This window comes from Salvelinus sp. IW2-2015, unplaced genomic scaffold (genome assembly GCF_002910315.2).
Source record: "Salvelinus sp. IW2-2015 unplaced genomic scaffold, ASM291031v2 Un_scaffold5970, whole genome shotgun sequence".
In the NCBI taxonomy this organism is placed as follows: domain Eukaryota; kingdom Metazoa; phylum Chordata; class Actinopteri; order Salmoniformes; family Salmonidae; genus Salvelinus; species Salvelinus sp. IW2-2015.
Genome location: NW_019947235.1, coordinates 9232 through 23854, shown reverse-complemented (window position 1 = coordinate 23854; position 14623 = coordinate 9232). Strand labels below are relative to the sequence as shown.

Below are 14623 nucleotides of genomic sequence, written 5' to 3'. Positions count from 1 at the left end.
ACTTACAAAGAAACATTATCTTGGAAGCCTTGGCTGGTGAGTACCAACGTCCTACAGAACCATTATCTTGGAGCCTGGCTGGGGGGTACCAACGTCCTTTCAGAACATATCTTGGATGCCTGGCTGAACGGATTCAGAGACCAGTTCATACAGCACATTATCTTGAAAGCCTGGCTGCGCGGTACCAACGTCCTACAGCAACATTATCTTGGAGCCTGGGCTGGGTACCAACGTCCTTCAAAACATTATCTTGGAGCCTAGGCTGGCGTACCAATGTCCTACGAACATTTATCTTGGAGCGATGGCTGGGTACCAACGTCCTACAGAACATTATCTTTGGAGCCTGGCTGGGTACCAACGTCCTACAGGAACATTATCTTGAGCCTGGCTTGGTACCAACGATGCCTACAGAACATTATCTTGGAGCCTGGCTGCCTCGTTACCAACTCCCTACAGAACATTATCTGGAGCCGGCTAATGGTCCAACGGGTCCACAGAAACATTATTACTTGCGCAGTGACGTTTAAGTTGGGGAAAGTGTAAAAATAATAATTTGTGATTTCAATATTAGGACCAACATGCAGCTTTGTAAAACTACGAAACACTCTATAGGAAAAGTCCCGGTGGAGGAACTGACATAAACTTTTTTAGCAGGGCGGCGGATTTATTTATATTTAAAAAGTCACAACCATCCGTGCTGTATGGCCTATCAGTTATAGTGTTAAACGACTGCACAAACAGCTCAGACACCCACTGATGACCCCACAAAGGACTTCCGATCAGAATTCGCTTCCACAGTCCCAAGTTCCAGAACAGACCTATGGAGGTGCACAGTACTACATTAGAGCCATGACTAATGGAACTCTATTCCACATCAGGTTAACCTGATCAGCAGGTAGAATTTATATTTTAAAAACAGATAAAAAAATAGACCTTAATGGAAACAGAGGACTGTGAGAGAGACACACACGTTAACATAAAACACATATACACAACACTAACTACACACTTACACACACATAAACATTACACACACTATTACAGCACTATACACACTTATACACCACTATACACACACATAAACAATACCACACTATACACACACATAACATACACACTATACACACAATACACACAGCGTAACGATAGACTAATACACACACATAACATACACACTATACACACTGATTACACACTATACACCACACATAACATACACACTATACACACAATAACATTACACACTATACACACTATGTACACACACGCTAACATACACACTATACCACACACATAACACACACACTATACACACACATAACGACACACTAACACACACATAAACATACACACTATACACACACATAACCATACACCACACCTATACACCTTACACACTATACACACACTATACACACACTAAACATACAACCACTATATACACACTATACACACACATAACATACCACACTATACACACAATACACACACGTACATTACACACAAACACACACGTAACATAACCACTATACAACACAGAAGAGAACACAGAGGGTAGAGAGAAGAAGAGAGAGAGTACACAGCGCGTAGAGAGAGAGAGACAGAAGAGAGAGTACAGAGAGAGAGTAAGAGATGAGGTAGAGGTAGAGAGAGAAACAGAGAGGTAGAGAGAGAGAGAGAGGTAGAGGTAGAGAGAGAGGTAGAGAAGGTAGAGAGTAAGGTAGAGAGAGAGTAGAGGTAAGAGAGGTAGGAGAAGAGGGTTAGAGATAACAGAGAGAGAAGAAGAGAGAGAGAGAGGTTAGAGAGAGGAGAGCGACAGGTAGAAGAGGGGTAGAGATAACAGTAGAGAGAGAGAGGTAACAGATTAGGTACGTAACAGCAGTCAGATTGGAATAGCAGGGGCTCTGACTATACAACGTAATTCTGAGAGATAATAAGAACAATGAAAATTAAGGAAGATAGGAAGAAGAAAGTTGACTTTGTCTGCAGGTGGAGAGAATGGAGAAGTAGAGTAAGAGATGAAAATGGAGAGGAAAGGGAGAGAAAAAAGATGAGAAAGGGAGAGAAACAGAGAAGCAGAGAAATTTAGTTCACTATTACAGTAGGGTAACCCACGTCTACTCAGGTTAAGGCCAGTTGTTACTCGCCGCTGCAATGTCAAAACACACACCACGCAACACAAACGCACGCAACACACACGCACACACACGCACACACACACACACACACACACACACACACACACACACACACACACCACACACACAACACACACCACACACCACACACACACACCCCACACACACACACACACACACCACACTATCCATCCATCCATACCTCTCTCTCTCTGGTCCTTTTCTCCTTGGAAACGTACAATCTCCAATCTCAAACCCCTTTTTACCTCTCTTCCGTCTAAATGATGTTGAAAAGCACACGGCTGACAGTGTGAAAGCAACCAATGGTTGGGTGGTGTTAAAAATACTATTTCTATTATTGTTTATTTCACTTTTGTTATTATCTACTTCACTTCTTTGTTCAAATAGAAAGCCCTTTGAATAGAATTGAATTCAGAGAGAAGAGAGAGGACGATGAGAGAGAGAGAGAGGAGGAGGAGGAGAGGAGAGCAAGAAAAGGGAAGCAAGAGAAAAAGGGAGAGAAAGAGTGATGGGAGAGAGAATGAATGAGGAGAGAGAGAGAGAAGAAGAGGAAGGAGAAGAGAGAGGAGAGAGATGAGGAGAAAGGAGCGAGAGAGGAAAGAGTGAGGGAGAGAGAGGAGGAGGAGAGTGAGAGAGAATGACGAATTGAGAAAAATAGCAAAACTGTAACCGCCGGCCTACGCCAATCAGGAAGAGAAGAGGAGCAGGGGCGAATCAAAGTCCACGATCCCACGACCACACCCAATAGAAAAGACAGAAATACGGACCGCAATCACATACACAACCGAGTGAGAGGCTTGCTAGCAGCCGAGAAGAGAGGTAGAGAGATGACGAAGAGGAAGGGAGATGAGAGCGAGAGAGAGAAGAGAGGATGAGAAGACGATGGAGGAGATGAGGAGAGAAGAGAGACAGAACGAAGACAGGACAAATACGAAGGAGCGAGGCCATTCTATCGGGCGTAGGCAGCTTCTCCTATGCGTAATACGAATCTTATGCATTCTACTTTAGCCCATTTGGAAAAGAATGCAATACTTTTACTCTGAGCGCGCGTCATAGGTTGGTAGTAGATGGAAGCCGTGTTGCCCACAGGAGTCCTTTGTCCTTGAGAGTGTCTCTAGGTGGGATAGAACAGATCGTTGTAGTCTCGTCGTTGTGTGTTAGATGGGGAGTACTCTGTCCGTCCTTTCCTAGGCCACGTTACAGCGGCTGCTGCTAACTCAACGGCTAGGAGGTATCACTTCTGTAGCGAATAAGTGTTCAAAGTTCATACCATTCGCAACCAAAGCTCACGCTGAGGTTGGCTTCGTTCTGTGTTTTATGAATTCTGTCTGACATGGACAGTCGTCCTATTGTACCCGGAACAGGGAGGTTACTTTTATCATTCAGGGCTTATATGTGGAGGGGAGAAGGGTGTGTTCATTGAGTTTAGAACCCTGTCTCTTCCACAGGGGGGCCATGATTGAGCAAGCTCTATTTTATGAAACCATTATCTAATTTGGAAGCTAAAATTACATTTAATTCTTTCACATAGTTTCATTTTAACTTCTCTGGATATGTGGGACGGTAGCGTCCCACTTGGCCAAGAAGCCAGAATTTAAAGTATATTACTATAAAAATCAATCTTTCATTTGAATCACACATGTGAAGACACAATTAACTACACATGGTTGTGAATTCAGCCAAACATGTCTGATTGCAAGGAATTTCGGCAAAAGCACACCCAACGATTATGTATAGCACTCAGTCATAGCCACAAAAAAACACAGGCCAGTTTCCCAGCAAAGATAGTAGTCACAAAAAAGCAGAAATAGCAGATAAATTATCGTAAACCGCTGCATGATTCTTCATCAGAATTGAACTATAGGACATCATGTTACACAATACATTTATGTTTGTTCGATATGTGCATATTTATATCCGACAAATCTCGGTATTACATTGGCGCCTGTTCAGAAATGCCTCCAAAATATCCGGAGATATGTGCAGAGAGCCACATCAAAATACAGAATACTCATCATAACTTTGAGAAGAATACATGTTTTACAGATTAGAATTAAAGAATAGTACTTGTTCTTAATGCAACCGCATGTGGTCAGATTGTCAAAAAAACTTTTTACGTAAAAAGCACACCATTGCGACATATCTGAGAACGGCTTCTCAAAAATAAAAAAAATTCTCGCCATGTTGGAGTAACAGAAAACGGAAATCATCATACAATATTCCGACATTACTTTGATTCTCATTCGAATGACACTCCCAGGAATCCGTAGTTCCACAATAAATTGTTGTTTTTGTTCGATAATGTCCATAACTTAGTCTGTAGCTACTATTTAGCTTAGCATGTTTAGTCACATGTCCAAACGCTCGGCAAGATGCAGTGCAGAGCACGTACGAGAACTTCAAAAAAGTTATTTAACAGGTCGAATAAACTTGGTCAACTAAGTAAGAGAATCATCTTCAGGATGTTGTTATCGATAACTATCCAAATAACGTTCCAACGATTCCTTTGTTCTCTAGAAGTTATGGAAAGGCAAGACGATTATCGTTGGAACGGCGTGACCAGGATCTGGCATCTCTTCCAAGACCACTGACTGAAACTTGCCCATCCAGGTCTCACATCACAGTATAAGCTTTCATCCACATTCTACAGACTGTTGACATCTAGGAAGGCGTAGGAAGTGCACAGTCCATATCTTACACGGGAATTTGAGTAGGCGAGTAGAGTTGAACATTTGACCAGTCCGATTCTCCTTCCTGTTTTGGATTTATTTCTCATTTTTGGCCTGCCATATGAGTTGTCTATACTCACAGCACCATTCAAACAATTTGTAGAAACATCCAGAGTTTTTATATCCAGATAGATATAATTAGCATTCTGGGATAGAGTAGGGCAGTTCACGTATGGCACGCGAATGTCATCCAAAAGTGCAAATGCTGCCCCTATAAACAGAAGTTAGAATGCATTTAAATTGCACAACATTCATGTGATCTGGTGAACGTATAATGTGTGCATTTCCCAATTAGCATTTAGGTCGTCCTTCGTGCAGTCATAATTGTCTCGATGATCCAACCGAGATTGACATCATATTATTAGAGCGGAGAGCGGGAAGCAGGTAGTACCACGCAACATTTTCAACTTGGTTCTTTTACCGTAGAATAGGGTTCCCTTCCTCCACTTGTTTTGATTTTCCAAGCTTCTCTATGTTTAACCAAAGCTTTCAAGAGTCCTCAGTAAGAGTCGAGAGAAGAGGGAGGGAGGAAAAGTTTTATGGGGGGGTTCTTAAGCATTACCCAGCAGGCCAACGTCTATGACATAGCTTTCACCTGGATTCACCTGGAAGTCTGCTGTTCATGAAAAAGCATTTGTTCTAATGTGTTTGTACACTTTCAGTGTAGAATGAGCAGCGCAGGTTAGAGAAATTAGATGTGATTCAGATGGGGCTCATCTCCACTCTACTCACCTCCAGCCTCTCTTTCTGATTGTGTCTCCGCTCTCTCTTTCTTCTGGATAAGAACCATTCTTTTCAATATAAACATTTGAGCTCGTTAGGTGGGATTAATATATAGTATAGTCTCGTGTCGCCACTTAATAAAACAGGAGATTAACCCTGGTGTCCGCAAGCCGATCCACAGCGCGGAGAGGCACATCTTGCTGACGGCAGTAAAGGCGTTGGAGGCCAGGCTGAGCTCCTGCGCTGGCTGGGCCCTCGCGCTGTGACAAAAACACAAGAGACAGAATTCTGGCACCATTGGAGCTGGGCTTTGTTACCAAGGGTGGGTGTGTGGAATTTTGGTGCACCATGCTGTGGTCTGGGCTGCTCGTCTCTGTGCCGGCCGGGCAGCAGGAGAATGCCGAGAGAGTGCGGTACCGTAATCAGATCCGATAGTGATTTAGACCGTTTGGAGGAGGGGAAAACGCGAGCATTTAAAGTGACTCTGGTTGTGTCTGGCCCAAGCGCGCTCAACGTTGACACAGAATAGTGAAATGTAAACACACCGTGTGTAGGGCTTCTGAACCCACCGCTATGAACAGGCCACTGACTCAACGGTAGTGTCACGCTATCCCTACATTGTTGAGATAAGAAAGACTGGTAGCTGTATCCAAAGCGGCAAGATTAGTTCCATGTTCATTAGAGTGGACGTTGGTACCCAGCCAGGCTCCAAGACAATGTGCTGTAGGACGTTGGTACCCAGCCAGGCTCCAAGACAATGTGCTGCATGACGTTGGTACCCAGCCAGGCGCTAATGCGTCTCTCTCTCCTCACTGAATGAATGACAATTGGAAGAATGGGCAATAATTGTGCACCTTACTTCACAATGTAATTTAAATGAGGCCTAACTGAATGATAAGGAGGGTGAAGAAATTTAATTTAGAWAGACAATAGTGTAATGATGAGTTTATGCCTATTTATCAGTGTTTGGCTCTCATCTAAACAAATACAATTATTTTTATTGATATACAGTAGAAGTCAAAAGATTAGATACACCTACTCATTCAAGGATTTTTCTTTATTTTTACTACTTTCTACATTGTAGAACATTAGCGAAGACAACAAAACTATGAAATAACACATATGGAATCATGTAGTAACCAAAAAAAGTGCTAAACAAATAGAAATATATTTTACATTTTAGATTCTTCAAAGTAGCCACCCTTTGCCTTGATGACAGCTTTGCACACTCTTGGCATTCACTCAACCAGCTACATGAGGTAGTGTCGTAGCTGACTCAGTTTAAGTATAACTCTGACTTGTGTGTGGTTTATAACTCTCATCATTTAGTAATACAGGAAATTACCACGACAGTAGTCACCTGGAATGCTTTTCCAACAGTCTTGAAGGAATTCCCACATATGCTGAGCACTTGTTGACTGCTTTTCCTTCACTCTGCGGTCCAACTCACCCCAAACCATCTCAATTGGGTTGAGGTCAGGTGATTGTGGAAGCCAGGTCATCTGATGCAGCACCATCACTCTCCTTATTGGTCAAATAGACCTAACACAGCCTGGAGGTGTGTTTTGGGTCATTGTCCTTTTTGAAAAACAAACGATAGTCCCACTAAGCGCAAACCAGATGGGATGGCGCATCGCTGCAGAATGTGATACGCATTCAATAGGCTAACAACAATCAGGTTTCATCCACAGTTTTTATGGAATAAAGTCATATAATATATATATATATAAATATAAATATATATATATATAAATCACCACTGCTGTATATATAAATCACCACAGCTGTATATATAAATCACCACAGCTGTATATATAAATCACCAGAGCTGTGATGGAAACAGTACGTTTCGGGAAAATACTGTTTTTTTGTTTAACATGTTGGGATATTTTTGTGTCGATATACTGAATTAGTTTGAGAAATGGCGGTGGAAACACTTAAAGGGCAATTATTGATTTAACAACCATCATATCCAAATAAACTTGATGTCATGCGATGGGATGGTGTGTACTCATTTCCAATAAATATCGAGGGTCTTWTTCTGGTGACATGATGATCGATGTTTGACTGCCGTTATAATGAAACATTTCTCGCTCTTATCCACAATAATCTCACCATGTAGACTAGTTTACGTTTACCCGTGCCTACCCGCACTGTCGAGAGAGCTGTTGGCTACAACTCACGTGTCAAGAACAGAGTAGGCGCATTTGCTATTTAACGCAACAGTTTTTGTGACAAAGCTATGATAGTTGCCATGGAAACACATTGAACTTTTGATGTGTATTCGGTCAATAAAAACTTAAGCGGAAAAAGTACGTTGTGACAACAACACGTCATCACGCAATTATTTGTATTTATCACGGGWGTMCTGGCTGGGAAACACCACTGATGGGAAAATGCTCATATTTTCTTTATGCAGATTCTAGAATATCCAGATGAATATCCTGTCTCCTATTGGATGGAAACCTTGCTACTGACCAGGTGTCGGTTTGGATGAATGTGTGTTCAGGTAGCCTAGTGGTTAGAGTGTTGGACGGTAGCGGTACCGGAGTGCCAAGTCTAGGACAAAAAGACTTCTCAACAGTTTTTACCCCCAAGCMATAAGACTCCTGAACAGGTAATCAAATGGTTACCCGGACTATTTTCATTGTGTGCCCCCACCCCTCTTTTTACGCTGCTGCTACTCTCTGTTTATCATATATGCATGGTTACTTTAACTATACATTCATGTACATACTACCTCAATTGGGCCGACCAACCAGTGCTCCCGCACATTGGCTAACCGGGCTATCTGCATTGTGTCCCACCACCCGCCAACCCCTCTTTTTACGTTACTGCTTCTCTCTGTTCATCATATATGCATAGTCACTTTAACCATATCTACATGTACATACTACCTCAATCAGCCTGACTAATGCTGTGGTAGCCATGCTGGTTAAGTGTGCCTTGAGTTCTAAACCAATCACTGACAGTGTCATCAGCAAAGCACCCGACACTCCATCACACTTCCTCCTCCATGCTTCACAGTGGGAACCACACATGCGGGGATCAAACAACAGATCCTAAAAACAGGACAGGTCAAAGTAAAATGAACAATATGGGATAGACAATCACTACTGTTGTCTACAGTCCCGTCTCCCCGTCCCGTCCCCCCGTACTATCTTTATCTCCTATATGTGGCCTGATGTACTTCAACAGAGTACTGTCTTATCTCCTATATGTGGCCTGATGTACTTCAACAGAGTACTATCTTATCTCCTATATGTGGCCTGATGTACTTCAACAGAGTACTGTCTTATCTCCTAATATATGGCCTGATGTACTTCAACAGAGTACTGTCTTATCTCCTATATGTGGCCTGATGTACTTCAACAGAGTACTACTTATCTCCTATATGTGGCCTGATGTACTTCAACAGAGTACTGTCTTATCTCCTATATGGCCTGATGTACTTCAACAGAGTACTGTTTATCTCCTATATGTGGCCTGATGTACTTCAACAGAGTACTGTCTTATCTCCTATATGTGGCCTGATGTACTTCAACAGAGTACTGTCTTATCTCCTATATGTGGCCTGATGTACTTCAACAGAGTACTGTCTTATCTCCTATATGTGGCCTGATGTACTTCAACAGAGTACTGTCTTATCTCCTAGATGTGGCCTGATGTACTTCAACAGAGTACTGTCTTATCTCCTATATGTGGCCTGATGTACTTCAACAGAGTACTATCATTATCTCCTAATATGTGGCCTGATGTACTTCAACAGAGTACTGTCTTATCTCCTATATGTGGCCTGATGTTACTTCAACAGAACATATCTTATCTCCTATATGTGCAAATTAGGGTAAGAGCCTTGCTCAAGGGCACATCAACAGATGTTTCACCTTGTCAGCTCAGGTATTCAAACCAGCAAGCTTTCAGTTACTGGTCCAAGGCTCTAACCACCAGTCTACCTGCCGCCCTACACCTGCGCACACACAAACACACACACATATGCATGCACACACAAGAAGCACAACGCACGCACACGTGCACACACACACACACACACCAACACCACACACACACACACACACACACATCACACACACACACACACACACACACACACAAACCACACACAACACACACACACACACACACACACACACACACACACACACACACACACACACACACACACACAAATCACTCACCTTGCCAAGCAGCCGCTTCACGTCTCCCACTCTACCAGGGCTCTCTCTCTCTTCGTGTAAGCCCTGACAGAAGACCTTGGCTTGGCTAGAGAGGCAGCTTAGCCAGCCCTCCCTCTGGTCCAGCGCTCTGCTTGTGGATCTATGGCTGACATGATGAATGAGTTTGGTAGTGGGTGTCTTGTTGGGTGCTTTGAACTTGAAAAGGGTAAACAACAGTTGGAGTCACTAGCAGGTACATTTGAGTTCATCTAGAAGAGAAAGAAACGCACACCTAATTTAGGCGAGGTGCTGGTAGCGGAGTAGAACACTTGAAAATAAAAGGAGAGCCGCACACTCTAGGAGCTCAGATGCAAAAATGTAATTACAACGTTTCGACAGCCAAGCTGTCTTCATCAGGGTATGGGTATGAAGACAGGGTATGACATACAACAGGGTATGAAAACAGGGTATGAAGACAGCTTGGCTGTCGAACGTTGGATAATCATTCTAGGAGCTCCTTTATTTTCACATTTGAGTTAATGCCATAAAATAAAATAAATAAAATAAAATAAAAGTTCTCACTACGTTGCTCAAAGTTCCCGTTTTTTTAAATTGAAAGAAAACATTTCAGTCGACCAGCCGATGTTTCAATTAAAATAAATATTAGATTTTCACTTAAAACTAGACACTTTTTTGCAAGCGAGCGAGGTGTGGGGACTCCTACTGTAAAATAGACATAGTAATACTGCTCCTGTCATTGGGTGTACGGGGGCAGATGGGAGCAGGTCCTCGCCGTTCTGCCGCTATGATCAGATTGTCAAAAATGGACGGATACAACTTGAAACTACTGATCATGACAAGGAAGGGGACGGGGGGAGACGGGACAGGGGGGACGGGACTGGGGGACGGGACGGGGGGGACGGACGGAGACGGGAGGGGGGGACGGGGACGGGACTGGGGGATGGGACAGGGGGACGGACGGGGAGGACGGGACTGGGGGGACGGGACGGGGGGACGGGACTGGGGGGACGGGACAGGGGGACGGGACAGGGGGACGGGGGGACGGGACAGGGCGGGACAGGGGGACGGGACAGGGGGACGGACGGAGATGGGACTGGGGGACGGACAGGGGGGATGGGACAGGGGGACGGACGGAGACGGGGTGGGGGACGGGAACAGGGGGATGGGACAGGGGGGACGGACGGAGACGGGATGGGGGGACGGGACGGGGAGGGACAGGGGGGGGACAAGGGGGGACGGACGGAGACGGGACGGGGGGACGGGACTGGGGGACGGGACGGGACTGGGGGGACGGGACGGGGGGACGGGACGGGGGGACGGGACGGGGAGACGGGACTGTAGACAACAGTAGTGGATTGTCTATCCCATATTGTTCATTTTACTTTGACCTGTCCTGTTTTAGGATCTGTTGTTTGATCCCCGCATGTGTGGTTCCCACTGTGAAGCATGGAGGAGGAAGTGTGATGGAGTGTCGGGTGCTTTGCTGATGACACTGTCAGTGATTGGTTTAGAACTCAAGGACACTTAACCAGCATGGCTACCACAGCATTAGTCAGGCTGATTGAGGTAGTATGTACATGTAGATATGGTTAAAGTGACTATGCATATATGATGAACAGAGAGAAGCAGTAGCGTAAAAAGAGGGGTTGGCGGGTGGTGGGACACAATGTGTTATGCTGGTGAATGAGGACCAAAAGCGACGTAATAGTAACAGAGTCTTTATTCCAGTATTAAACAAATAATGATTCTCCTGGATATAATCAATGGTAATCCAAAACAGGAAACTGAAATCCTTCGTCAATAGAGAGGAACGACTGGAGACGCGACCACAGACTGCAGGTCGCTTCGGGAAGGCAACTGCCGTAGCTGACATAGACACCTGCTCACCACGCAGCATCTGAAGAAGGCAAGAACACGACAGGGCGGAACAAGGACACAGGAACAGCAAACATCAAAAACAGAATCCGACAAGGACAGAAGCGGAAAAACAGAGGGAGAAATAGGGACTCTAATCAGAGGGCAAAATAGGGGACAGGTGTGAAAGAGTAATGAGGTCGTTAGGAGAATGAGAAACGCTGGGAGCAGGAACGGAACGATAGAGAGAGAGAGAGCGGGAGAGGGAGAGAGGGAGGAGAGGAGAGAGAAGAAGAGAAGAAAACCTAATAAAGACAGCAGAGGGAAGCACAGGGAAGACATGATAATCAATGACAAAACATGACAGTACCCCCCACTGCACCGAGCGCCTCCTGGCGCACTCGAGGAGGAACCCTGGCGGAACGAAGGAAATCATCAATCAACGAAACGGTCCCGCACGTCCCGAGATGGAACCCAACTCCTCTCTCAGGACCGTAACCCTCCCAATCCACTAAGTACTGGTGACCCACGTCCCGCGAGAACGCATGTCCATGATCTTCCGTACCTTGTAAATAGGAGCGCCCTCGACAAGGACGGGGGGGGGGGAGGGAAGAACGAACGGGGGCGCGAAGAAAAGGCTTGACACAAGAGACCATGGAAGACAGGGTGACGCGACGAAGATGTCCCGGAAGAAGCAGTCGCAACAGCGACAGGATTGACGACCTGAGAGACACGGAATGGACCAATGAACCGCGGAGTCAACTTGGAGAAAGCTGTCGTAAGGGGAAGGTTACGAGTGGAAAGCCACACTCTCTGACCGCGCAAATACCTAGGACTCTTAATCCTACGTTTTATGGCGGCTCTCACAGTCTGCGCCCTGTAACGGCAAAGTGCAGACCTGACTCCTCCAGGTGCGCTCAACAACGTTGGACAAAAGCCTGAGCGGAGGAAGCTGACTCGGCGAGCTGGGACGAAAACAGAGGAGCTGGTAGCCAGGACTACTCTGAAACGGGGAACAGCCCGGTAGCAGACGAAGGAAGCGAGTTGTGAGCGTACTCAGCCAGGGGAGCTGTTCTGCCCAAGACGCAGGTTTTCGAAACGAAAGGCTGCGTAAATGCGACCAATCACTGATTGGCCCTTTCTGCTTGACCGTTAGACTGGGGATGAAACCCGGAAGAGAGACTGACGGAAGCACCAATCAAACGACAGAACTCCCTCCAAAAACTGTGACGTGAATTGCGGACCTCTGTCTGAAAACGGCGTCTAACGGGAGGCCATGAATTCTGAACACATTCTCAATGATGATTTTGTGCCGTCTCCTTAGCGGAAGGAAGCTTGGCGAGGGGAATGAAATGTGCCGCCTTAGAGAACCTATCGATAACCGTAAGAATCACAGTCTTCCCGCAGACAGAAGGCAGACCGGTAAAAAAGTCTAAGGCGATGTGAGAGCCATTGGTCGAGAAGGAATGGAAGCGTCTGAGACGACGGAGGAGGAGAGTTACCTGACTAGTCTGCGCGGCAGTCCGAACAAGCAGCCACGAAAGGCGGGCGTGTCCCGCTCCTTGAGTAGGCCACCAAAAACCGCTGGCGAATAAGAAGCAAGCGTACCCCGAAACGCCGGGTGGCCAGCTAACTGGCAGAGTGAGCCCACTGAAGAAACGCCAGACGAGTAGAGACAGAACGAACAGAAGTTAACTAGGAACAAGCGCGCGGCGACGCAGTGTGAGTGAGTGCTTGCTTTACCTGTCTCTCAATTCCCCAGACAGTCCAACCCGACAACACGCCTTCAGGGAAGAATCCCCTCGGGGTCGGTAGAAGCCACAGACAGAAGAACTAAAGAGACGGGATAAGGCAATCAGGCTTGGTGTTCTTATTTCCCGGACGATAGGAAATCACGAACTCGAAACGAGCGAAAAACAACGCCCAACGAGCTTGACGTGCATTAAGTCGTTTGGCCGACGGATGTACTCAAGGTTCTTATGGTCAGTCCAACGACAAAAGGGACGGTCGCCCCCTCCAACCACTTGTCGCCATTTCGCCTATGTGCTAAGCGGATGGCGAGCAGTTCGCGGGTTACCCACATCAAGTTGCGTTCCGATGGGACAGGCGATGAGAAAAGTAAGCGCAAGGATGGACCTTATCGTCAGACTGGAAGCGCTGAGACAGAATGGCTCCCACGCCCCCTCTGAAGCGTCAACCTCGACAATGAATTGTTTAGTGACGTCAGGAGTAACAAGGATAGGGGCGGATGTAAAACGCTTCTTGAGGAGATCAAAAGCTCCCTGGGCGAACCGGACCACTTAAAGCAAGTCTGGACAGAAGTCAGAGCTTGAGAGGGGCAGCCACTTGACCGAAAATTACGAATGAAACGCGATAGAAATTAGCGAAACCGAGAAAGCGCTGCAACTCGACACGTGACTTAGGAACGGGCCAATCGCTGACAGCCTGGACCTTAGCGGGATCCATCTGAATGCCTTCAGCGGAAAATAACAGAACCGAGAAATGTGACAGAGGAGACATGAAAGGCGCACTTCTCAGCCTTCCACGTAGAGACAATTCTCAAAAGGCGCTGGAGGTACACGTCGAACGTGCTGAACATGAATCTCGAGTGACGGTGAAAAAATCAGGATATCGTCAAGGTAAACGAAACAAAAAATGTTCAGCATGTCTCTCAGTACATCATTAACTAATGCCTGAAAGACAGCTGGAGCTATTAGCGAGAACCGACGGCAGAACCCGGTATTCAAAATGCCCTAACGGAGTGTTAACCGCCGTTTTCCACCTCGTCCCCTCTCTGATGCGTACGAGATGGTAAGCGTTACGAAGGTCCAACTTAGTAAAGAAACCTGGCTCCCTGCAAAATCTCGAAAGGCTGACAACATAAGGGGAAGCGGATAACGATTCTTAACCGTTATGTCATTCAGCCTCGATAACCCACGCAGGGGCGCAGAGTACCGGG

The 14623-nt window shown here is 45.9% G+C and overlaps 1 protein-coding gene across 1 annotated transcript; it reads left to right on the top strand.

Annotated features, from left to right (window-relative positions):
* Positions 1-10612: 10612 nt before the first annotated feature.
* On the top strand, positions 10613-11161 carry LOC112078621 (uncharacterized). Its single transcript, XM_024144798.1, has one exon. It carries the CDS (start codon positions 10613-10615, stop codon positions 11159-11161), a length of 549 nt encoding a protein of 182 aa, XP_024000566.1.
* The last annotated feature ends 3462 nt before the right edge of the window (positions 11162-14623 follow it).